General features: G+C 48.2%; 2 protein-coding genes and 1 long non-coding RNA gene across 4 annotated transcripts; 1 reads left to right on the top strand and 2 right to left on the bottom strand.

Moving 5' to 3' along the window:
* Nucleotides 1–2377: 2377 nt before the first annotated feature.
* On the bottom strand, nt 2378–8425 carry GJC3 (gap junction protein, gamma 3, 30.2kDa). 2 transcript variants are annotated; one of them, XM_012731781.1, is made up of 3 exons: nt 8102–8425; nt 3019–3791; nt 2378–2748 (listed from the first exon to the last, which is right to left on the bottom strand). In XM_012731781.1, the coding sequence occupies exons 2-3, from the start codon at nt 3788–3790 to the stop codon at nt 2741–2743; spliced, it is 780 nt and encodes a 259-aa protein (XP_012587235.1). In that variant the 5' UTR covers nt 3791; nt 8102–8425; the 3' UTR covers nt 2378–2740. The 2 variants fall into 2 exon arrangements, with proteins under 2 accessions (XP_012587235.1, XP_012587234.1); XM_012731780.1 differs by having other exon boundaries at nt 2378–3791.
* A 6488-nt stretch (nt 8426–14913) lies between these two features.
* On the top strand, nt 14914–20153 carry AZGP1 (alpha-2-glycoprotein 1, zinc-binding). Its single transcript, XM_012731779.1, has 4 exons — nt 14914–15045; nt 16919–17179; nt 18806–19081; nt 19683–20153. The coding sequence occupies exons 1-4, from the start codon at nt 14979–14981 to the stop codon at nt 20006–20008; spliced, it is 930 nt and encodes a 309-aa protein (XP_012587233.1). The 5' UTR covers nt 14914–14978; the 3' UTR covers nt 20009–20153.
* On the bottom strand, nt 18932–20230 carry LOC105854280. The gene is made up of 3 exons (XR_001145962.1): nt 20149–20230; nt 19856–19948; nt 18932–19011 (listed from the first exon to the last, which is right to left on the bottom strand). It is a non-coding gene; the product is annotated as an uncharacterized LOC105854280 (long non-coding RNA).
* Nucleotides 20231–23513: the final 3283 nt, after the last annotated feature.

Raw genomic sequence — 23513 nt, 5'->3', positions numbered from 1 at the left:
ATCAAAATCATGAAATAATCAATGCTGGTGTGTATGTAGAAGGGAAAACCATCTTGTCAACTGTTGGTGTGAATGTAAATTGGTGCAGTCGTTATGGGGAACACTACAGAAATCCCTTAAAAAATTTGAAGTAGAACTACCTTTTGGGTATTTACCTAAAGTACATGAAAACAATAACTAAAAATATATTTGTACCCTGATGTTCACTGTAGCACTATTCACAATAGTCAAGATGTAAAAACAGTTCAAGTACCCAAAAACAGAGGGTGGATAAAGATGTGTTACACACACACATACTAAAATACTATTCAATCATAAAAAAGATGAGACCTTGCCATTTAAGACAACCTGAATAGAGCTTGAGGGGATTGTACTAAGTGAAATAAGTTAGAAGGAGAAAGGCAAATAATGTATGAGTCCACTCATTTGAGCAATAGAAGGAATATAAAAACAAACCTTTGGACTATGACAACAGCAATGTGGTTACCAGAAGAGGGAGGCGCAGGAAGGCTGCTTGATTGGTGGTGGGTGATGAATGAACATTTGATGGTGGGCATTACCATGTAATCTTGGAATCTGTATAGCACTATAAACTAATGTTACCTCAACTTGTTTTTTAATAATATAATAGTTTATTTTTACATCATTTTGTGCCTTTTTCCATCTCAGTTGTAATCCCCGCGGGCTTCCCATCACCAAATCACCCATGTGCCATCATCATAGTCCAGTGTACTTCTCTCCCCCCCCACCATTTTTTATCCCATTCCCCACTCTACCCCCGTAAAATGTCTCTGGTATATAGCTGTTCATTATTACTATTATTTTATCAACTGGTCCTTTATACTCCTGCTATGAGTGAAACCATCAGTATTTTTTCTTTTCTTTCAGGCTTACTTCACTAAGCATGATCTTTTCCAGGTCCTTCCATGTTACTGCAAAAGGCATGTGTTTATATATTTTTGGTTGCTGAGTAATATTCCATTGTGTATATGTACCACATCTTTTTAATCCAGTCATTCATTTTTGGGCATTTGGGCTGTTTCCATGTCTTTCCAATTGTGAATAAAGCAGCAATAAACATGGGGGTGCAGGTATTTTTTTGAATTAGTGTTTTTGTGTCTTTTGGGTAGATACCTAGGAGTGGGGTTGCTGGGTCATATGGAAGCTCCATTTTAGCAGTTATCTCAACTTTAAAAAAAAAATCGTCTTTTAATAATGTAGCTTGAAAACATGGAAAAATACTAGACAAAAGAATGATACCACAGGGCCCTCCCTGGTGGTGAAATGGGTTAGGATGCAGTACTGCAAGCTGGAGGCCGCCGCTTCAGTGCTAGTTCCAATCCCTGCCTGGAGGTGACCCTCATGGCACGGCAGACCTCTCCTGACCCTCCCGCTGCTCCCCTCAGCAGTGTACTTCATCAGTCGGCCTGTTCTGCTCCCCAGTCTGTCTCTGGCCTGCACCCCAGTTCTGTATGTGTAAATAAATAAATCTTTAAAAAAAAATCAAAACAAACAAAACCTCAAAATGCCAAGTATTAAACCCATATGTTCCTTACTGCCGTGAAAAATGGTTTGACAACTTCTCAAAAAGTTAGTTAACATATGTTCCAGCCATTCTACTCCTATGTATTTACCCAAAAGAACACAAAAATTAGTGTATGAATGGTCATGTCATAGACCATTATTCACACTAGCCCCAGGGTGGAATCAACCCAAGTATGATCAACTGAGAAACAGATAAACAAAATGTGTCTCGCCCTCTGGTGAAATAGTAGTCAGCCATATCAAAGAGTGGAGTACTAATACAACACACGTGAGCCTCAAGATGGTGCACGTGAACAAGCCAGTCACCCAAGACCTCACACTGTATGACTCCATTTGTACGAAAAGCCCAGACTAGGAATAGCTATCAAGCAGGAAATAGAATAGTGGATGCTTATGTGTAAGGATATGGGAATTTGAGAGTAGTAACTAAGGATTTTTTTTTGAGTTGATAAAATGTTCTAAAACGGTGTGAATGGATGCACAATTCTCTGTATGTACTAAATTTTACTGACTTTTGTACTTGAAATGAGTGACTTAAATTGCATGTGAGCTATTTCTCAATAAGGTTTTTAGAAAGTGGACACTATCAAGAAGGAATTCGAAATTCTACTTTTTTTTCCCTTGGTCACTTCACTGGGCACTGGACCTGGTCCTTCTGACTATAATAAACAAGGGATTCTTTATGAAATGTTTGTATAGCAAAATGAAAAAAAAATATTATTTTCCTAGTTGTTGAAAGTGCCCCTTAGAGAACTAAAATAGCTTCCCTTAGGGGTGAGCCATCCTAATTTACTTGGGGGATACTTTGGGATTGAGAAGAAGAAAACAAAACTAGGTAATTGCTCTTTGTTGAGAATTTGCAGGCACAGAAGAACCAAAATGAGGACAGGAAGGAGGATTGTCTTCAGCAACAGGATTGCCAACCACAGTCAAAGCTTAGTGTGCGGGACAGGGAAAGACTCGGCCATGGGGATGCTTCTGAGAGCTGACTGGGTATGCTGGAAGGAGCCCTTGAAAACAGACACCAACACCGGGGAATTCTGGACAGCAGCTCGAGCAGGAGTTCTCCGAGGAGAGGTTTTGGACAGCATAGCTCTTCCAGATGGTTCAACAGCCACGAATGCGTCCTGGAGATAGACCCCTACTCACTGGGCCAATCATAGTGTTTCCTTCCGTGTTGAGACAGGTGTCTTCTTCACAACTCTGCAAAGTAGAGCACCAACCAGAAACTGAGACTTTCTAAACGGGCAGAGTGCTACTGCAAGGGAAGGAGGTGCATCGAGTGAGGGCTCTGGTCCGGGGTCACTGGAAGGAACAGAGGGAGAAGGCTTGGAAGCAGCGGTCAGAACCGTCTGCCCGTCCCGGTGTCTGCTCTGTGGGCGGTGCTTCTCGAGGGCGACGGCTGCCGTGGGAGGCCCGCAGCACAGAGGCATCAGGGGTGGGAAGAAAGAGGGGCACCGGCCCCCTTCTCACCTGCTTCTGGGAGCTGCTCCACCACTGGGAGGCTACCCCTTGCTTCCTTGGGTCTTCTGGTACGCCCTGAGGTTGGGAAGTACTTAGAAAAGGAAAGTTTGTGCTTCCAGTTCCTCCACCATCTCCCCAGGCCCAGAAGCACCAGCTCCAGAACAGTAAAAGAGAGACAGAGTCCACTGACCGCGAACATGGTCTTCAGGAAGATGCTCTTCTCGGTAGGGCGGGACAGATTGCAGGTTATGCTGCCCAGGCAAGGCTCTCGGCGGCACGCAACGGAGCTGGGCACCTTGAACCCGAAGAGATGGTACTGCCCCCCCAGAGCTACGCCCTCTAGGATCAGTCGCACGCCCAGCTGGGCCATATAGGCCCAGAGCAGCCTGGGGCGTCCAGCCTCTGAGGGCTCCCTGCTGCTCTCCCTGGCCAGGACCTGGGTCTCCCCCTTCTTGGCCTTCTCCGGTTCTTCCCAACACCAGATCACATGGTACAGGGTGAAGCCCACGTAGAGGGCGCTGGGCACAGCCACCAAAAGGACCTGGAAGGCCCAGAAGCGCAGTGGGGAGAGAGGGTGGAAGGCGTCGTAGCAAGCCGCCTTGCATCCTGGCTGTTGCGTGTGACACACGAATTCACTCTGCTCATCACCATAGACCCCTGTCCCGCTGGCGGCCAGCAGCGTCAGGCGGAAGCTCAGCAGCACGGGAAGCAGGAGGCGCCCCACAGGGGTGGCGTACCGACCCTCCTCAGCCACCAGCCGAAGCAGGAACCTGCCACACATCCTGTTGGGAGCAAAGAACAATGGTGGGTGTAGGTGTGTTCACCCCCCTCCACTCCTGCTTCCAGGACAGGCCAGGCAGCTCCTCTCCAGGGAGCTGGTTGTTCAAACCCGAGGCTTCCGACAGCTCTTCGCAGTCAGTGGCATCCTCTCTGTCTAACGGTGAGTGGTGGCAGGGGTGAGTGGCAGCAGGAGTGACTGTCTCTGTGCCCCCTGTCTCTCTGCCCTCCTCTTTCCCCAAATTTGAATAGTCAGAGAGCAGTGGCCTCTGAAAACAGGTGCTTGCCCAGGTGCAGGCTGCCAGGTCTGGGACCATGCCGGCATCACCTGAAGGAAAGCAGGTGGAGGTGTGTTCTTTCACTGTCCCCATTTCTCTGGCTGGGAGCCTTCAGGGTGCAGGACTGGCCGCACTCCCCTCGTGGTGATGAGGTGGAGACTCTGAGCTTTGAGGGGAATCCGGTAAGCAGAGTGGGTGTGGGGCTTGCTTTGGTCTTATGTTCTTTAGAACCAACCGGCTTAGAAGAAGCATAATATTTTTTAAAAGATTTTTTTATTTATGCAACAGAAATGGGGTACAAGCCAGAGGTGCAGGGGCAGTGAGAGGATTCACCAGAGGCAGAGCAGGGAGTAGAACTGGCAGATGGACAAAATACACTGCTGAGGGGAGCGGCAGGCAGGTCAGGAGAGGTCTGCCCTGCCATGCGGATCACCTCCAGAACTGGGGATCGAGCTCGCACTGAAGTGGCTGTGGCCAGCTCGCAGTGCTGTGTCCTCACATGTTGCGTCACCAGGGAGGGCCCAGCATAATATTTTAAGGAAGCCCAGCAGAATCCACTAGGTAAACATGATGGGTTTGAGAGTCAAAGCCAAAGCTGATCAGATAAAGCTTTGAAATTCATCTCTGCTTTGCTGTTGTTTGGGCTTATGTCTCTCACATGGTAGCAGGGGTCTAGGTCAGCGGCAGCTTTCAGGACCTCCCCAGGTCCCTGGAGGAAGCACCGCAGGCTCCGAGCCCAGCTGTGACACCTTTGTCTTGGTCTCATCAGCAGTCTTCCTTGGGCCCAGCAGCTCTTTGTAACCATCATCTTCAACCCAAATTCTTACACACCTGGTCCCCCTTGTGCTCAGAGGCCTATGCAAACCCCTTATTCCACAGAGAAGACAGACTCTGATATGAAACCCACAGCTGTCTTCCCTGTTATTTCCTTCTGTAACATCTCCGAGAAAGAAGTGGCCCTTCCCGGGCCCCAGCTGCCCTCCCCCCGCCCCCCGCTGTGTCCTCAGGTCTCTCCTGCCTCTTCCAGCACCATCCTTCAGTTCTCTCTCCTGTAGTTGAGCCCACCCTGTGTCTCTCTGTGAACGTGAGAAAACACCTCCCCTTTAACAATAAGCTAATCATCATAATCTGAATTTCAGAGTTCACTTGGCAACTAATGCCTGATGGCCTTGTAGAAGCTTCCCAATTATAATACTCAGAAAGGTGCACAAACAATGGGAAATGACTGTTAGAGTCATAACCTACAGAAGAAAACAGGCCATATGCTAAAACCTATGCAGAATGGTCATTTCTGTGCATTCAGAAGGGAGAGATTGAGACTCTTCTATGGGACTGTTGTAAAGGTGTCTGGAAATGCGTCTGTGAGAAGCTATCTGGAGCCACCAGGAGTCACACCTCAGTCCATCGGGCCCTGGTTTTCTACTCCACTATAGACTGTGAGGCATATCATTTGTGAAATTCTTTCCTATAAAACAGTAAAATCTTTAGAAGAAATCTAATTTTAGTCTCCAGAAAGGTGCAAAATCAGTCTCATGGTAACCTGATTCATTGGCGATAAAGACGTATTCCCTTTCATTCCCTCAACTCCTCAAATATGAGAACAAATGGATCTTTCAATGCCTGGCCTCACTGCAGGTAGCGTGGGCGGAAGGTCATCGCTTCTGAGATCATTGTGAAGGCCATGGGACAGATTCTGAGGGAAGTCAAGTTGGAAATTGCTAGAGCGCTTGAGTGATTCTTCCCCAATTCAGAGCAAGGAGATGAATAACTGAAAATAATAAATGGTAACTAGATAAAGGGACAACGGCTGTTTCCTTACTTGAAAACCAAGACAATGATAAAGCAAAACAACCAGCTGATTTACTGGATGAGAAAGCACTGACTGAAATGCCCGGAAAAGAAAGCAGTTTCTCAATAACTGTTTAACTAAGGTTTGTTTGGAGAGGGATCAGCTTCCACAGGAGGACGGAAAGGAAGGTCAGCTCCCAAGGCTGCCCCGGCTGTTGTAACCTTGCTTTGTTGCCCAACCTTGGCTCTGCAGATGTGTGGTAATGTCTGGTAAGGTTGCTGGGGGAGCTGTCCATGCATTGTAAGATGGTTAACAGCACTGGCGTCTCTCGGTCACGAGCTGCCAGCAGCATCTCCCTCTCACCCACACATGCCTAGGGAGTGCTAAGTGTTCCACTGCTTGAGGAGGCCACGTACCCCCACCGCTCCTCCCCTGGCTTCAGTTACCAGCAAGATGTCATCTCAAAGGGTTTTTCTTTAAGATTATTTTTTAAAAGATTTATTTATTTATTCATACAGAACTGGGGTACAGGCCAGAGATGCGAAGGGCGAGAGGATTCACCAGAGACAGAGTGGGGAGCAGAACAGGCAGATCAACGAAGTACACTGCTGAGGGGAGCAGCGGGCGGGTCAGGAGAGGTCTGCCGTGCCATGTGGTCACCTCCGGGGCGGGCAGGGATTGAACTCATGCGGAAGCGGCTTAAGCTTCTCAGTGCAGCGCTTTAACCCGCTGCGCCAGCAGGGAGGGCCTCAAAGGGTTTTTCTAGCCTTCCATTTGGTGGGGCATCTCCAGGCTGGTGGCACTTCCTCCTCAGCCTGCTCCTTCTGTGAGGAGGCCTGGAGTCCTGTCCCACCGCTCAAGTCTTTGGGGCCATTGCACTGAGGGGAGGTGGCCAGGCCTGGGAGTGTCTGCCCTGGCTCTTCTGGAGAGCCAGATTCAGTTACCAGACTGAATCCAATTTGATAAATTCTTGAGCCTTCCTCTCAGCCTCATCTCATTTCAAAACGCAGGCCCAGCACCCTCTAAATAGCACATTCCTAGCAGACCTAGAATGAATACAAAACAGGCTTGGCATATTCCTAGTGTAAGGAGTGAGTCTCCGTGCCCATCTCTTGCCTGCACCAGACCCCCAAATGTTCTCCAAGAGGCTCTCAGACTGGTCCCAGTTCTCCAAAGCTCACCACAGAGCTTTGGGGTCAGGAAAGGATAGAGCCAAAAAAGCAGGGTGGAGGGCCTTGCCTGAGGGGCCCTGGCTTTGGGATCCCCACATCTAATTCTAAGCACTTTTCCATGTCTCTTGCCCTCCCCCACTCCTCACCGTTGTCACCACAATGAAACTTACTGGACACACATTCTGGGGGCTCACAGAGGACACCATCAGTACCATGCTGCATTTCCCAGCATCCACAGACCAAAGGGGGTTTCCTACCTGAGCTCAGTCCTCCCTTTCCCACTCCAGGTTTCCTGGGATTCTGTGGTGCCCCCATCTCTCCAGTATTCCCCAACCCACATCTCTCCTTCGCTGAAGCCCCAATCTTTCTCCCACAAATGGGTCTGCACCTTTACCCCACAGGCCAGAGTCCCAGGCCAGAACATCAGGACGCAGGGAGCTGAGGTCTCAGCACTGATCTTGAAGCTGATCCAGAGGGCATAACTCTGTTTCTAGCTGTGGAGAAATTCTTTGCAAGTTAATTTATTTGTGGGGAAGTTATCAGGAACCCTGTCCAGACTTTAGGTGTGAAGCAGTATTTACGCGTATAAGAACTGGTAGAGGGAGGAAAGGCCAGCATTTAACGGGATTTTCAAACATGTAAATAGATGTTCAGTTCCACCCTGATTTTGGTTAAGAATATTATTTCATCTCTTGTTGTTTTAGAGATCAATTTCAGGATTCCATTGGTGCCAGAATCCATCTCACATAGTTAAGGCGTGAGGGAGGCATGTCCATTATTCAACACAGTGCTGGACCCACAATGTTCCCATCTCACCCTGCCTGGCCTAGAATACATTCCAGATTCATCTAGTCTAAGTGTGGTCCCTGCAGGAGCGGCCCTAGCATCAGCAGGAATGCAGAACTTCAGGCTGCATTGTAGACTGAACAAATCATCTGTGAACTTTCATTATATCCCAGGTTATTTGGGGTCTGCATTGGAGTGGGAGAAGAGCAGTGGAGAACGGCAGCAGCCCCACCACCCCTTCCCCCTGCCTGTGCCAGCTGAGCCGGCAGCTCTCTGCCCCTAGCACTTACCTGGCAACTCTGGACAGATGCACAGCAACAGGAGGTAGAGGCAGAAAGTCGTCCTTAGACTGGAGCTGCAGGGTCCCAGCTCCCCCTGGGGGCCCTGCCTCCTGCTACCACCCACTTCTTCCCCCTCCCGTTCATTCCTGGCAGCCTTAGTGAAGAGTCAGAGAATTGCAGCTGGCGTAGCAGGCAGCCCTGCAGCGAGACAATGAGCTCTGAAGAATAACCCTCTGTTACTGAGGGTGGGGGTCTGGCTACCAAGTGAGCCGAAACAGGAATTTCAGATCATCCGAAAGGGTTGCAATAGCTTTGGAGTATTTCCAGTGTGGAGCGGGGAGGGTCGGCAGGGCTCACGACCACACAGAATTTCCATCGTTTTCCATCATTTCAGTCTCTGTGAAGTCCTCTAGTCTCCTGGTCAAAGCATGAGTTTCCCTATGAAGATGGGGGAGGAAGGAGGCAGGAGAAGCAGAGGCTGCTTGGGCGTGGGTGCTGTGTAGGTGTGTTTGCTACATGTCTGCAAGCAGCAGCCTTCCCAGAACTTGCTGTGCTCTCAGGATGTCTCTCCCGTAGGCTGGGAGAAACAGGCACAGGCGTTTCACAGCACCATGGAACTCTGTTCAGAGTCCCCTCAGCAATGCAGGCAGCCCAGCCCCTCTCTACCAGGATCCCCTTTGATAGTAAGAGGTCAAAACTTCCTTACCTGAGGTTTGCTTTTGCTGGATGCCTTACACAGGAGCCAATTGGTCAACCCACCGTAGCACAGCGTCAAGCATTCTGAGTCTGCTGTATACTTACCTTACCGTGATGGAGCTTTTCGTGTATTTTTATGTTTGAAATTAGAACTTTTTGTTTCAGCTTAAACTTCTTTCAGCATTTTTCTAAGGAAGGTCGAGAGATGATGATCTCCCTCAAGTTCTGTTTATTTAGGAAAGTCTTTATCTTGCCTTTATTTCTGAGCAACAACTTTGTTGGGTAGAATTAGTCGGCGGGTTTTATTTCACTGCTTTGAATATATCATCCCCTCTCTTCTGTCCTGCAGAGTTTCTGCTGAAAAATTCACTGATGATTTTATGGGGTTCCTCTGTAAGCAAGGACTTTATTGTCTCTTGCTGCTTTTAACTTTCTCTTTGTCTTTGATTTTATAGTTTTATTGTAGTGTATCTTGGAGAAGATCACTTTGGGTTGTCATCTTGGGGTTACCTTTTAGCTCTAAGAACTTGCATGTCCAAATCTCTTTGTAAGCTTAAGAAATTCTCAGCAATTATTTCTTTAAATAAGCTTTCTTGTCCAAAAATTAGCAACAATGTAAGAAAAAAGTACTACATTTAAAAATTTTAAGAAATGAAAAATTGATAAAATAAGTAAGCTTTCTGCCCCCTTTTCCTTTCTTCTCTTTCTGGGACTCCAGAAGTACATACTTAGGTTGTTTCTCTTACTATTGTCCAGTAAGATGCAAAAGTTTCTTCATTCCTTTACATTTTAATATTTTTCCTTCTTTAACTGATTATTTCAAATGCTGTTATTTCAGCTTCACTGAATTTTTTTTTCTTCTTCTCTAGTCCAGTCTGCTACTGATGCTCTCTATTGAATTCTCCACTTAGTCATTGTGCACTTCACTTCCAGAACTTCTATTTGACTCTTTTTTATGTTTTCTGTCTCTATGTTAGACCTCTTGTTTTGTGCTTACATTGCTTTCCTCATTTTGTTTAATTCTTCATCAGAATTCAGTAGTAGCTCTTGGAGAATATAATTATTTTGCCTTTGTAAGCAAGTCATATATCTCCATTTCTTTGAGAGCAGTTATTAGTTTACTGTGTACCTGTGGTGGTGTCATTTTTCTTAATTTTTTTTTTATGATAGGTGCCTGCAAATTTCAAGAAGCAGTCACGTCTCCCAAACTTGGTATAATGACTTCAGGAAGGAAGACCTCCCTTGTAGTGGGGACACCATGGAATGTGTTGTGACCCCAAGTTACATAAAGGCCAGGAGGGGGTAAGTAGGAGTAAGATTATTTTACTTCATGTGAAATGGTGTTACATAACTGTGATAAGATCGAGGACATTGTTTATAGTACATGCCATGGAAACAACTTAAATACGCATTCACAAAGAGTTGGATCAAGAAATTATGGTTTATCCACACAGTGCACTACTACCCAGCCATAAGAAAAGACAAGTGTTGCCATTTACAGCAACATGGAAGGAGTTTGAGGGAATTGTGTGTAGCAAAGCACGTCAGAACAATAAAGACAAGTATTGGACATTTACACAGTAGACAATTAGACAAAGGAAAATATCTATAAAAATTAGTGGACACTGATAAATGAAGTGAGGTTTCTGATATTAAGAGGGAGGTGGGGAAAGATAAAGGGTCAAAGGGCTATAAGGAATGGTGATGGAAAAGAAATTCACATCCGTGCTATAGAATATTAATTAGCAATTAAAGAAAAAGGCAAAAAGTAAATATAGAAACACAAATAACTTATAAGTAAAGGGATGCAAAAATATACTATGTTAACACTAATCAAATAAAGCCAAAGTATCTGTTTATTCTTAGTTGATTATTTTACATCATTATAATGTTTGTACAGTAGGGAAAAGACAAAACTTGCAAGTTGACCATAGATCTGAGGTTTCCAGCAGGGGAGGGGAGGGGGAGAGGTAAAAACAGGGTGGGAAGACACAAGGAGCAATGGCGATGGGTCCCTGGTGGCAAGAGAACTAGGGCGCTGCACCTGAGGGGAGAAATCAAATACTGTATGAAGCATCTGTGTTGACATCACATTAGACACCGGAGGGCAAAATTGGCTAGAGATAAAGAGGTCATTTCATTATTTTAGGAAATTCATCAGATCCTTAAAGTCTGTGCACCTGATAACAGAATTGCTATCGCAGGTGATAAAACCAGGTTTGGACAGTTCAATCACTGGCAAAGATCAATTTCAGCAGTGAGAGGAAGAGGCGGGGTGGGAACTGAGAAGCTCCTGGGCTCTGTCTCTTCTGCTAACCGTTCTTGGGCTGGAACCACTGAGTACGTGCCTTCAGCATCTTTGTTCACGGCTGCTCCCTAGAAGCTGACAGATGTGACCCCACCATTCGGAACTGTGCTGATGGTCAAGTCATAGTGACCAAATTCCTCATCTAAACAACTAAAGTGGGGGCTGAAAAGTGGGGAGACACTCAAGGAATAGGCACATTTTTCAATGTGCCTATGAATTTCAATGCGCATGAATTTCTCCTGATTCCTCAATGGCTCCATTTATAAAGGTCCAAAGCACCCCCGCCATCAATGTGGGTATTGGGGGTGGAGGCTAAGGTTGACGCTGGAGGTGGGGGCAGGGGAGGTGGTTATGTCTAACTATTTCTGGGCTTCTGAGAGGACCCTAAACACCAAGACAAACTTCTCTTTCACAATAACTTTCTGAGGGTTGGTGCCAGGAAAGAAGCCCCCAAGGGTAAAGAGAACTCTCGTCCCACTGCTTTATTTTGCCAGACAGTGCCCTCTTTGTCTCTCCTCTTCCCACCAATGAGACCAGTCTCCTCCCACAGCCATATGTTGGTGATCTGTGCCAAGACCTGGAGCAGCAGGGTGCCCAGCCTCTCACCGTTCTCTGTCTGGATGCATCTATTCTGGTTTGGGGTAGAGACCCCTAGGAACAGGATGAAGAATGAGTCAACATAAGGAAAGTGCCAGGACAGGAGGAAGACACCTCCCTGCAGAACTGATACAACAGCACTGGGCCCAGGGTACTACAGGACCTGGAAGGAGGGAGCCAAACTAGCCCCAAGCCCATCACTGTGTGCAACTCTGGAGGGAACATAAAAAAAAAACAAACAAGCTAATACTCTCTGAAAGATTGTGCAGATTTCAAATCTGTAGCATTTACAAATACTCAGCAAGTGCCATTTCTCAGCAGGATGGCAAAGATTCTACCTAGTGACCAGTTTAGCACAAGGAACTGGTGTTACAGAAATAGCATCACAGTGTTTTTTGTTTGTTTGTTTTGTTTTTTAAAGATTTTATTTTTATTTATGGATACAGAACTGGGGTACAGGCCAGAGGTGCAGGGATGGTGAGAGGAGTCACCATACACAGAGCAGGGAGCAGAACAGGCAGATAGACTAAGAACACTGCTGAGGGGAGCAGCAGGCAGGTCAGGAGAGGTCTTCCATGCCATGTGGGTCACCTCCGGGGCAGGTGGGGATCGAACTCATGTGGAAGTGGCTTAAGCTTCTTAGTGCTGTGCTTTAATCCACTACGCCACCAGGGAGGGCCCCAGCATCACAGTTTTATCTCATGCTGATGCTATCTGGTTTATTGCCTAAATTTCTAGAAAATTCACCCTGCATTCTCCGTCATGGCAAGTCCTTTCCTGTGCAAGCCCACGGTGCTGGGAGGCTGCTGTCAGTCGCAATGACTGCTCTTCTTGATCCTCTGTGGACTCAACTTCACTTTTGCGCATCCTTACTTCTTTACACCAGTTTTTCCAGGTTTTAGGCCACCATCCACCCCCAAAGGTCAGGCCTAGTTTCTCTATACTTATGAAAGCAATAAGAGCCAGGCTGGGTGAGGGGCAGGAGTAGAGATGGAGGAGAGTCACATTTAGGACACCAGGGAGGACATCTTCATGGTTACCTTGAAAGACATCACAGACTATTGCCAGGAGGCTGGTGGACTGAAGGTTGCAGATGGAAGGTTAGGGGTGGGCTGTTTTCCCAGCTCAGGGGGAAGAACCCAGCAGACATGAACAGGGGGAGTTAGCAGGAAGGAAAATATCAGAGGCCAATAAAGTAATAAACACACAAGCATTTGTGCATACACCACCACTCCTCACCACACACTTTTGCTTTTCTTCTTCCCCATGACACCTGCACCCTCACTCCCAGACCTCAGGTCACAATCAAAAGCCCAAACCATTGTCTGAAAGTACAGTCTGAACATCAGGCCATTTCTGAGTTTACAGAAAGGATCAGTGGTCTTTTGCAGTTGTAAGAATGAAATGGACAAAAAAAATCTAATACTATCTAATAATTAAGCCTAATAACAAAAATTTAGGTTTTTGTAACCTAATTACAAAACCTCGTAAAGCTAATAGCCAAGATGATTCCTGCCAGTTCTGTGTGGTGGGTGCCAATGGTGACTGCCAAGCACTGCCCGAGAAGGATCTGGTCTGGAATGGCCCCAGGAAAATCCTGAGCGCTGTTGCATGTGAGCGGGACATGGCCCAAGGACAGAACTTCTGGTGGCAGGCAGGAGCAGTGTCCAGGAGGACAGGGGTATGTCCACTGATGCACTCCTGTCTCTAGTGCTTAGCCCAGTGATCAGTTCGATAGGAGGTTGGGGATCAGACTGGAGAACAAGACACAGGCCACTGTTGTCTCCCCTCACGGCCATGTTCCCTGCCTCCCTCACCCCCCCAGGTCAGCACTTCTCAGTCTTCTGTGCCACCTCCTTCTTTACCAGTTATTCTCAAGATAATTTTCATTTTTAAAATTAAAAATGCATGGGTGTTTCTTTCAAGATAAGTTTTACCTCATAAAAGAGGATACAGAGGACGCCAGATAGGCACATTGTCTCCAGCACGTTTGCACTCAACCTCCGGGGATTTGACCTCCCGCTCCCGAGTCCTTCACACTGTCCTAGGGATCAGCCTTGGGCCTAACATGAGGATTCTGAGAGCATTTATTTTTTGTTAACCACACTAGATAACTCTTGAAGCTCTTTTACCCCACTGCATATCACAACCAGCAAGAACCTCCCCAAGATATTTGTATGTTCTCGCCCTTCAACCCCGCTCTGGCTGTGTAATCACACTAGCTTCCCCTCCGTTTCCTTTAGCAACGGTTACCTGGCAACAATCCTTGTCCCAATCTCAGTATCAGTCAGAATCACTGGATACTGAAACAGAATCCTTTTCTGACATCAAGCAGGGAAGAAATGTAGGTCCTGGTCAGCTCTGGGAGCCACGGAGAGCCTAGCAGGACGGGGTTGGAATCAGGCAGGCACAGCACCGCAGTCACACCCGGACTAATTCTGATAAACATGCTGCTGCCGGTGGCTGAGGAGGCCGCAGAGGGTGCCAGTGACCCCTCAGTGCAGGCCAGACACCTCCACAACTGCTGCCTGCTGCCCCCTGTTGCTGTCACTGGCAGCCCCTGCCAAAACCAGAGTCCAGAGTGCTGCTTCGCTTCACTGATGCCTGACTCAGTGTCCCGGGCAGGGCCAGAGCCACGCATTCCCATGCTGCTGCAAAGGAGGCCACAAAAAAGGGACTCTGACGGTTTCTTCTGGGAGGGAAAGACCAGGACTCCCTGAGGACAGAAAAGGAAGGAGGCAGGGATATCCCGCAGACAGAACTCTCATGGGGTGCAGGTGGTGTCGTGAGGGTTACACCCTAGCTGGTGTCTGCCAAGGCCAGGCTCTGGACATGTTGAGAGCTTTTCCAGGGCACAGGGGTGAGGCGTGATCTGGCAACATCCAGACTCCCCTACTCACCCTAAGGTGGGGATGGTCTGATAGATTGGAAAGTGACATGTCCCAGGCATCTGCCATTCACCACACCACCCTCTGCCCATGGGCATTCTTCACTCTAGGGGATACACAAGTGCCAGTCTGCAGAGCTGATGTCTCAGCTCGAGATTCACACACCATCTGCAGACCCTAAGCACAACCTCGGCCCAGCCTGGCTGGGCATCCTTTCCTCTTATTGTCGGGGAGGAGCCTGGGCTCCACTCTCATTGGCCTTTGGTTTCTCCTCCCCTGAGCTGGGCGCAAAGCCCAGCCATTCTCATAACTATACCTGGCTCTGTCTCCAAGCAGTCTCCCTGAGTTCCAGGAGCTGAGGAGGTCCAGAAACTTCCAGCCAGGCACTAGAGGCTCAATGGTATCTGTCCTGTTGCCCCTCCTCTTCCTTCTGGGCCCTGCTGTCCCACAGGAGACCCCGGCTGGTGAGTGGGAAAGCAGAGAGGGTATGGGGAGGAAGAGGGACAGGGGGAGGGATGTGGCGGTGTGAACGGTGTAGCTGGACTAGGAGAGGGTGTTGATGCAGCTGGGAATTCCAAGCGAGCTGCAGAAGTGGGTATCCACACACTTCCAGAAGCATGCAGGGAACCTCTGGACTCATGTCATATGAGACCTTAAGGAACTGGCACCTAAAACTTGTAACTTACAGATGAACAAAACTAAGACTCAGAGAGGTAAAGTAACTCAGCTGGGGGTCACACAGTCAGCACAGAGCAGGAGCCACACAGGTAGAACTTTTCTACTCCTTCCTTCTCTGCTTCCAAAGTCTGACACATGGGAAGAGTGAACTCAGGGTATGAAGACAGGTGAACTGGGGGATAGTGCTGAAAATAAATCTGTCCCCTCACCCCACAAACTTCACTGCACTACATTCAGAAGGCAAAGAGCCCTAAGACTAAGCCGTAGAAATTAGGGAGAATCAGAGTCATTTCTAGGACAGGGGAATGAGGCTGTTATTGTCATACCAAAGTTCAGGAAGAAATGTAAGCTAAAGTGCACAAATTTAAAATTCATTGCATTTAAAAATTGTCAGATATAACTGTTATAAAATAAAAAAAAATTGTCAGATATATATTTTATATTATTTTTATGACAATCATATTTAAAATGTTAATCACATCCTATACCAATTTATTAGACAGATATCTCAGAGAAACAGAATAAGATATATATATATATATATATACACATATACACAAAGAAAAAGAAAGATTTATTTATTTATTTTCCCATGATTCACACAGGCATGGGAATTGGCAAATCCAAAATAATCTGTAGGGCAGATCAGCATGCTGGATACCCAAGAAAGAGTAAATATTACATTCTTGAGTAAAAAGGCAATCAGGAGGCAGAATCCCTTCTATTTTGGGGGGCTTCAGTCTTTTTTCTTGTGGCCTTCAACTGATTAGATGAGACCTAACCACATTATGGAGGATAATGTGCTTCATTTGAAGGCTATTGTCTTTTTTCTTGTGACTTTCAGCTGACTAGATGAGGCCCATCACATGATGAAGGATAATCTACTTCATCTGAGGTCTACTGTCTTTTTTCCTCTGTACTTCTACTGATTAGGTGAGGCCCACCCATATTATGAAGAACAATTACTCACATTTGGAAGTAAATTAGCACTAACAAGTTAGTATTTTAACTAGGAATTTGCCATATATTATACCATGTGAGTTATATCATGAATTAATTGTGGAACTATTCTCCTCTCTGTCCCTAACTCATACCAAAATGTAAGTTACAAACCTAGAAAATCTGAGATCTATACTCATGTTTCCTTGCAACAATCCATCGATGTCATTTCTGGAATTTTCTAGTAAATTTTCCTTCCTACATATTCTAACACATATTATATGTATTTGTTGAATAATATTGGGTTATATTCCAGTAACGAAAAAATTTTTAGTGACTTAACCAACAAACATTTATTGCTCATGTAAAGTTGAATACAGATTAGGCAGTGTCCCTTCCTTCCAGAGGGGCCTCAGAGATCGAGACTCTTTGCATCCTGGGACTCTTGTTTCATCCTGCGGCCTCCACTGTCATCACCTAAAAGAAAAAGAAACAGAGAGGACCAAATCAGAGGGCAAAAAAGACAACACGTCCAGTCACAATCCCTTCTTACCGAACTCAACATGGTCCCAAAATACCTACAAGGAAGCCAAGTACAGTCTACTTGACAGCTGGGTGAGAGCCGGGGAAGGAGAGGCCCAGACCTCTTTTCCTGGCTCTGCTGCCTACCTGGAACCTCCAGCATAGGCCCACATCTCAAAGTCTTCCCTTCTTTTGCAGGACATTATTCTCTGAGTTTTCTCTACACTGGGCTGTCCAAACCCAGTGTGGGTTTCCCCAGCTTTCAGGCAATTGCCTACCTCAACGACCAGCCCTTCTTCCGCTATGACAGCGTCAGCAGGAAGGCTGAGCCCTTGGACCCATGGGGCCAGGTGGAAGGAATGGAGGACTGGGAGAAGGAAAGCCAACTTCAAAAGGCCAGGGAGGACATCTTCATGGAGACCCTGAAGAACATCATGGACTATTACAAGGATGGAAAAGGTCAGTAGCCCGTGGACTGCTGGGGTGAAGGGTCTCGCTCAAGAGCCAGCCCAGCAATTGTGAGGGGAGAGAGGTGAGTAGGAAGGAAGCCATCCCTGTCAAATCATCCCTAGACAAGCAAGTATAAATAGAAATACAGAGACATTTCTGTTCTCCCCACCCCACAACACACCCACCTTCCTCCCTCCCCATCACAGCCCTTGCCCTCACTCCCAAGCCTCACTCACACAGGAAGTGATGTCAGAGTCCACTCTAACCCAGGCACATCTGACCTCTAAGCTCCACACCCCCACCCACCTGAGGCGGAGCTCACTTTAGAAGGCATTGCACCACCCTGCCCAAGTGCTGGACCACTCTTGGGGTCAGGCCACCCATCACTGTGTCACAGAGAGCACCCTTCTTAGTTATCTGGCCTGAACCTGCAACACCTGGAGCACTGAGACTTACACCCAAGATTCTATGAAAGCTAGAACTCAGTCTGGCTTCCTCTTCCCTGGAGCCACATCAACAAGACTGACTCAAGTGAATTTTGTTGGACAAGAGAAAGTACCTGGTCCAAAGCATGGCCGATTCTAAGAGTCAGGAAGAACAGTTAAAAACTATAGACAGGCCCAGTTTAAAACTATAGACAGGCCCTCCCTGGTGGTGCAGCAGGTTAAAGCATAGCACTAAGAAGCTAAAGCCACTTTCGCATGAGTTCGATCCCCGCCCTGGAGGAGACCCACATGGCCCAACAGACCTCTCCTGACCCGCCCACTGCTCCCCTCAGCAGTGCACTTTGTCAGTCGGCCTGTTCTGCTTCCCGCTCTGTCTCTGGTGAATCCTCTCACCATCCCTACACCTCTGGCCTGCACCCCAGTTCTTTGTGCATAAATAAATTTTCAAAATCTTTAAAAAAAAAAAAGAACTATAGACAGAGTGACAATAGAATCATAAAGGCCCTCTTGTCCATAAGGAGCAGACTTGCGGGTGCAAGTGGGTGAGGAACACTAGAAAATTCAAAAAGAAAGTGCAGGGCTCATAATCTAATAATAATTTCTGTTTAACTTGTAAATGCACATCAGTGTGGTCACATAAGTTACCCAAAACTCAGTATAGTCATCAAATGGAGCCCCTTAATGAGATGGGGCAGACGGACTGGGGCCTGCCCACGCCTGCAGTGTTTTGAAATGGTTGGGCTGGGAAGAACCCTCTCAGACTGACCTAACACACCAAGCCGTATGAAGTTTTCCTCTCTGTGTCTGCTGTATGTCTGGCTAATCACTTACCAAGGGCTTCCCTGGTTGGGGGGGAGGGGTAGTTTCAGCACTGCGAAGCTAATGGCAGCCACGCAGACCTCTCCTGTCTCACCTGCTGCTCCCCTCAGAAGTGTATTTCAGTTGATCTGCCTGTTCTGCTTCCCACTCTGCCTCTGGGGAATCCTCTACCCCCCCCCCCCATAGCTCTGATCTACACCCAGTTCTTAAATGCGCAAATAAACAAAATAAATCTTTAAAATAAGCCACTTACCGAGATAACGATGTGGGCTTCGATTTCATAAACCTCTCTTCCTATGGGCCGTCACCTGTCGAGTGAGACAGAGTTGAAGCAAAGCTCACTGACTCCATGGGGTTGGGGGGGACGCAGGGTCTCACACCTTCCAGGGAGTGTTTGGTTGTGAGCTCCGGAGTGACAGAAGCAGTGGAGCCTTCTGGAGGTACGCCTATGACGGACAGGACTTCATCGAGTTCAACAAAGAAATCCCAGCCTGGGTCCCCTTGGACCCCGCAGCTCAGAACGTGAAGCAGACGTGGGAGAGAGAAGCAGTCTATGTGCAGCGGGCCAAGGCCTACCTGGAAGAGGAGTGTCCCGGGATGCTGCAGCGGTACCTGCAGCACGGACAGAAGTATCTGGACCGAAGAGGTACCCCCTGTCCACAGCTTCCACTGTCCTCTCCCCACCCCTCCAAATGAGCGGAGAGAGGCCCAGGATCTCGGGCGGGGAGCTCAGGCAAGCCTGCGATGGTTTCTCTCTCGTGGTGCCTCCTGGCTGGCAGAGGAGAGAGGCAGTGTGCACTCTCCTGGGAGGATGCGGATGAGCAAGTGAGGCAGAGCTGCTGGCCACCCGCTGAGCTTTTGCTTTGAGGACTAAGGAGAAAGAGGGCAGTGTGGCAGGGAGCACTGATGGACAGACACAGACAGAACTAGGGGTGGCAGAGCGAAGGTAGGGTGCCCTCTCCAAGGTTGCAGGGGTCAAGGGGTGAGAGAAAAATGTTTTGGGGCATTCACACTTCTTGCTATTAGAAGTCTGTATAGACATGGCGGGAAGGAGGCAAGAAAGTAACCACGATACAACTCAGGGGAAGCTTCAGCCTTCCTTGATCTTGGTAGTTGCCCTGGGAAGGCAGATAGAGAACGCAGGGCCCTGTCCTGGCTAGACATCTGGGGCATGGGGACAGGAAGGGGAAAGGAGGGTGGCGAGAGGCTGCCTCAGGCTTCCATAGCCATGCACGGTCCCTCCACAGATGCCCCCGCAGTGTCCCTCAGCAGTCACACGGCCCCAGGAAGCACGAGGACCCTCAAGTGCCTGGCCTATGACTTCTACCCACGAGAGATCCGTCTGCACTGGACTCAGGATGGTGCCATGCAGGAGAGCAAGTCGGGGGAACTGGTTCTTCCCAGTGGAAATGGCACTTACCAGTCCTGGGTGGTGGTGGGAGTCCCCCCACAGGACACAGCCCCCCACACCTGCCATGTGGAGCACATCAGCCTGGCCCAGCCTCTTGCCGTGCTGTGGGACGAGAGGCGGGGAGCAGGGGCTGGATGGGACATGGAGACCCAGCCGCAGTAGTCCCCCTTCCTCCGGGCCAGGAAAGAGACGAACTCAGGAAATCTCCACTAATGTCATCGGGGTACAACCCTCTCTCGCCTCAGATTGACCTGATGAAGTTTCCCTCTCTGTGTCTGCTGTATGTCTGGCTAATCACTTACCAAGGGCTTCCCTGGCTGCGGGGGAGGGGTAGTCTCAGCACTGTGAAGCTGATGGCAGCCACTGCACACTTCTCCTGCCTCACCCGCTGCTCTGTCTCTGGGTCCCCCACACCTCTGGCCTGCACCCCAGCTCTTGTATGCATGAATAAACAAAATAAGTCTTCTTAAAAATGACTTGACTGCTGAGGATGGAGCTCTCATTGTCTGGTAGCACCTTTTTATCTAACCTGTAAAAGCAAACGATTACCTCTTCTAGCACACAGCGTATGACGCAGGGCGGGAGGACCTCAAAAAGGCAACAAGGCAGGATGGGTGACAGATGAAAAGGCCACCTGCCTGCCCAGGCTCTGAAACCAGAGAGCCACCAAAAAGCCCCCAAAGGCCAAAAACCAAAACCCAAGGACAGTGCCCTGTAAGAGCACAGGTCACTGTCTGTGGGTCTTACCTGAGCACACAGAAGCAAGAGACCCCTTGCTCCAGGAACAACCAGGGGGTTATTTTACAAACAAGGGAAACCAAGAGCTCACTGTAACCACACGTGGCGGCTGCCTCACCCAGATTGTGTCAGTGATGGTCACCACCGGGCACCAGGAGTGCTGGGCAGCACTGGCCAGTAGTGATGGTCGCTGCGGGTCCCTCAGAGGCAAGGCAGAGACACCCAGTGCTAACAGCTCTTTGTGAATTGCTGGGTGACACCAACAAGCAGCGCTTAGACACCGGGCCTGGGTCTCCTTTAAGGTACTGCAGAGACAGGACCGAGGCCCAGTCTCCGATCATGTCCTCCGGCTTCTCTCCCTCCTCGGTGGGTTGTAAGAACCATTGCTCCTGCCAACACCCACTGCTGAAGCAGCTGGGACCCAGTAACATACAGAAAACATTTTCAAACTACAAAATGCTATAGAAATGTGAAGTTTATATCATTCCTCCTGACCCCCACCCCCAACACTTGATTCTTCAGCTTGACATCTACTCGAAGCAATGTTTACTTACTACCTCTTGACCTGGGGCACCCACTGCAGCATGGTGGGCTGGACAGGACACAGTTCAGCCCCTCCACCGGCACCCCCTGGCTGTGAGGTCATAGAACCCTGCAGTGCCCTTAATGCAAGTCCAAGCCTCTTCTGTGCCTCAGTTTCCCCAGCACCCTCCATTCCAGCTAATTGAGCTTTCCCACCTTGGGATGAAGGACTTGGGCCCACAGGCCATGGTTCGTCAGAGGGGTCCTCTGCAGAACACACTGGGAGGCAGATGCAGGCCCTGATCATCTTAGATCACCCCACATTCCCTTGAGTGTGTTTTTTCATCCTGACTCATCTATCACCTTCTGCAGGTTTGAATCCCAAAGACAGAGCAGAACTATCACACGTGATCCTTGTCTTAAGTCTCAGCTGCCCTGTCTTTTCTTTCTGTGAGACAGAGCCTTCCTTCATCCCATTCTGGAATTTTCCAGAGTCAACCTTGCAAGCCAAATTCCTTAGTTAAGAAAATCATTCCCAGTCGTTAGAATTCTGATCTCTTCCTGGTGGCACAAGGGGTTAAAGTGCAACACTATGAAGCTGTCCACAGCCACGAGTTTGATCCCCAGCCAGGGAGCTGGCCCACGTGACACAGCAGACCTCTCCTGTCCCACCTGCTGCTCCCCTCAGCAGTGTATTTCAGTCCATCTGCCTGTTCAGCTCCCCACCATGTCCCTGGTGATTCTTCTTACTCCCCTGCCCCTGCACCTCTGGCCTGTACCCCAGTTCTTATATGCATAAATAAATAAAATCTTAAAAAAAAAAGAATTCTGAGCCAACTTACCTATCATTCTTGAAAGCCTAAATTTGAAGGCTTTTTTTGACCCTTTGATCCAATTTGAAACTCAAAGCTGAGAAACAACTTCTTTAGTCTATCTGAAATCCACATGGTGCCAATAATAATAATAATAATAATAAATTCCTGTATGATCTGTGAGAGGACCACAGAGAAGAAAATCCAAATAGTCAAGAGGAAAAAACACAGTGATTGATACTTCAAAATAATATTATCCTGTGAATAAATGAAGGACAACATGTAATAGGAGGAAAATGTGAGCTCAACAGAGAAACTAAAGTGCACAAGACCAAGCCTTAGACTGGACTGGACTGAGCTCCCACCCCACATAGAAAAGAGAGACTTGGGGGCCACGGGAGAGGAATTTGGCACCAACCCAACAACCCGCACTGCCTAAACCCAGACTCTCCAAATGAGAGACATAAGCCTCTGTCTGGCTGAAGTCCCTCTTTCTCATTCGCAGATGCCAAGTCTGAACCCTAATTAAATACAGCGTGCCATCAGGGAGGTTCTGCTGTGGTCCCTGCGTTTTGTACTGAAATGAATACTTAGGCGTTTGGAATGGCCTTTCCTTAAATGGAGGTAGAGCCAATCCAAAGAAGACAAGCTCGAGACAAAATGTTTTCTACTTTGTGACCGTCCACACAGACTATTTCTTTAAACCACATTTGTCTAACTGGGGAAGTTTGCCTGTCCATTCATGGTTGAAAGGAAGTGTGGCAGCACGCAGGTGACCCCAAAATAATTTCAGTATGCACCCTGTTCTCCCTCCACTACTGTTGCTTCAGCAACTCCGCAGTGATGAAAGAAACAGGAGTCGTGGAGCAGGCTGGAGGATGCAGCAGGCCGCTCAAGAGCAAGAGCCTGGCCTTTGTGTTAACAGAGAAGGGGTCAGACTGCACGCTGGATGCTGGGCTTTAGGAAGGGTGAGTCTGCTGATTTCCCCAACCCTCACCCATGGCCCCAACCTTATTAACAAGGCATTCCACAGATGAGTCCTGCCCTCCCCTCACTGCCCATCATATCTGAGATGTAGACCTGTTGCCCCAGGGCCACCAAACGTCCTGCTCTTGTCTCACTTGAAAGGAGTCTTGTGCACGACACCCACATACTGTGTCCCGTAACCTTGTCTTCACAGTCCTCTGTCCAAGAGCCATTTCCACTGTGCTGTCCCCAGGGGCAACCTAGACACAGGCCCCTGCGTGGGAGCAGTGGCTTCTCTGGGGTCTTCTCTGGGCTCACCCAATCCTTCTGTGCAGGATGTTAGAACACGTTGGGGCTGTGTCATATTTTCTTCTTAAGCTAATGGGAAAACTGCTGCTTTCAGGACGCAGAGGTTCTTTCTGTCTTTGGGTGTGGGCTCTGTTGCCGTTTCATGACAGTGCCACGAGAGGGCACTCTGCGTCCTGCTAACGGATGGGAGCGGTTCTTCCAGTGGCGTAAGAGCCTGCAGGAGTGCAGAGAGCGGCGGTGAGGAAGGGAGAGGACATTTCTCTTCAGCTGTGTTTTGGTCCCTTTTATAATTATAGGGCCAGCTCACTCTGCAATCACAC

The sequence above is a fragment of the Condylura cristata genome, unplaced genomic scaffold (genome assembly GCF_000260355.1).
Source record: "Condylura cristata isolate star-nosed mole 26May11 unplaced genomic scaffold, ConCri1.0 scaffold00032, whole genome shotgun sequence".
NCBI lineage: Eukaryota > Metazoa > Chordata > Mammalia > Eulipotyphla > Talpidae > Condylura > Condylura cristata.
The sequence above is the reverse complement of the archived record's forward strand: the minus strand, read 5'-3'. Positions and strand labels throughout refer to the sequence as shown.

Coding starts and splice junctions, on each gene's coding strand:
- GJC3 (XM_012731780.1), bottom strand. CDS start 3,790: ATGTGTGGCAGGTTCCTGCTTCGGCTGGTGGCTGAGGAGGGTCGGTAC.
- AZGP1 (XM_012731779.1), top strand. CDS start 14,979: ATGGTATCTGTCCTGTTGCCCCTCCTCTTCCTTCTGGGCCCTGCTGTC. Junction 15,046..16,918: donor CCCACAGGAGACCCCGGCTG/GTGAGTGGGAAA, acceptor CTTCTTTTGCAG/GACATTATTCTCTGAGTTTT. Junction 17,180..18,805: donor CTATTACAAGGATGGAAAAG/GTCAGTAGCCCG, acceptor GGGGGGACGCAG/GGTCTCACACCTTCCAGGGA.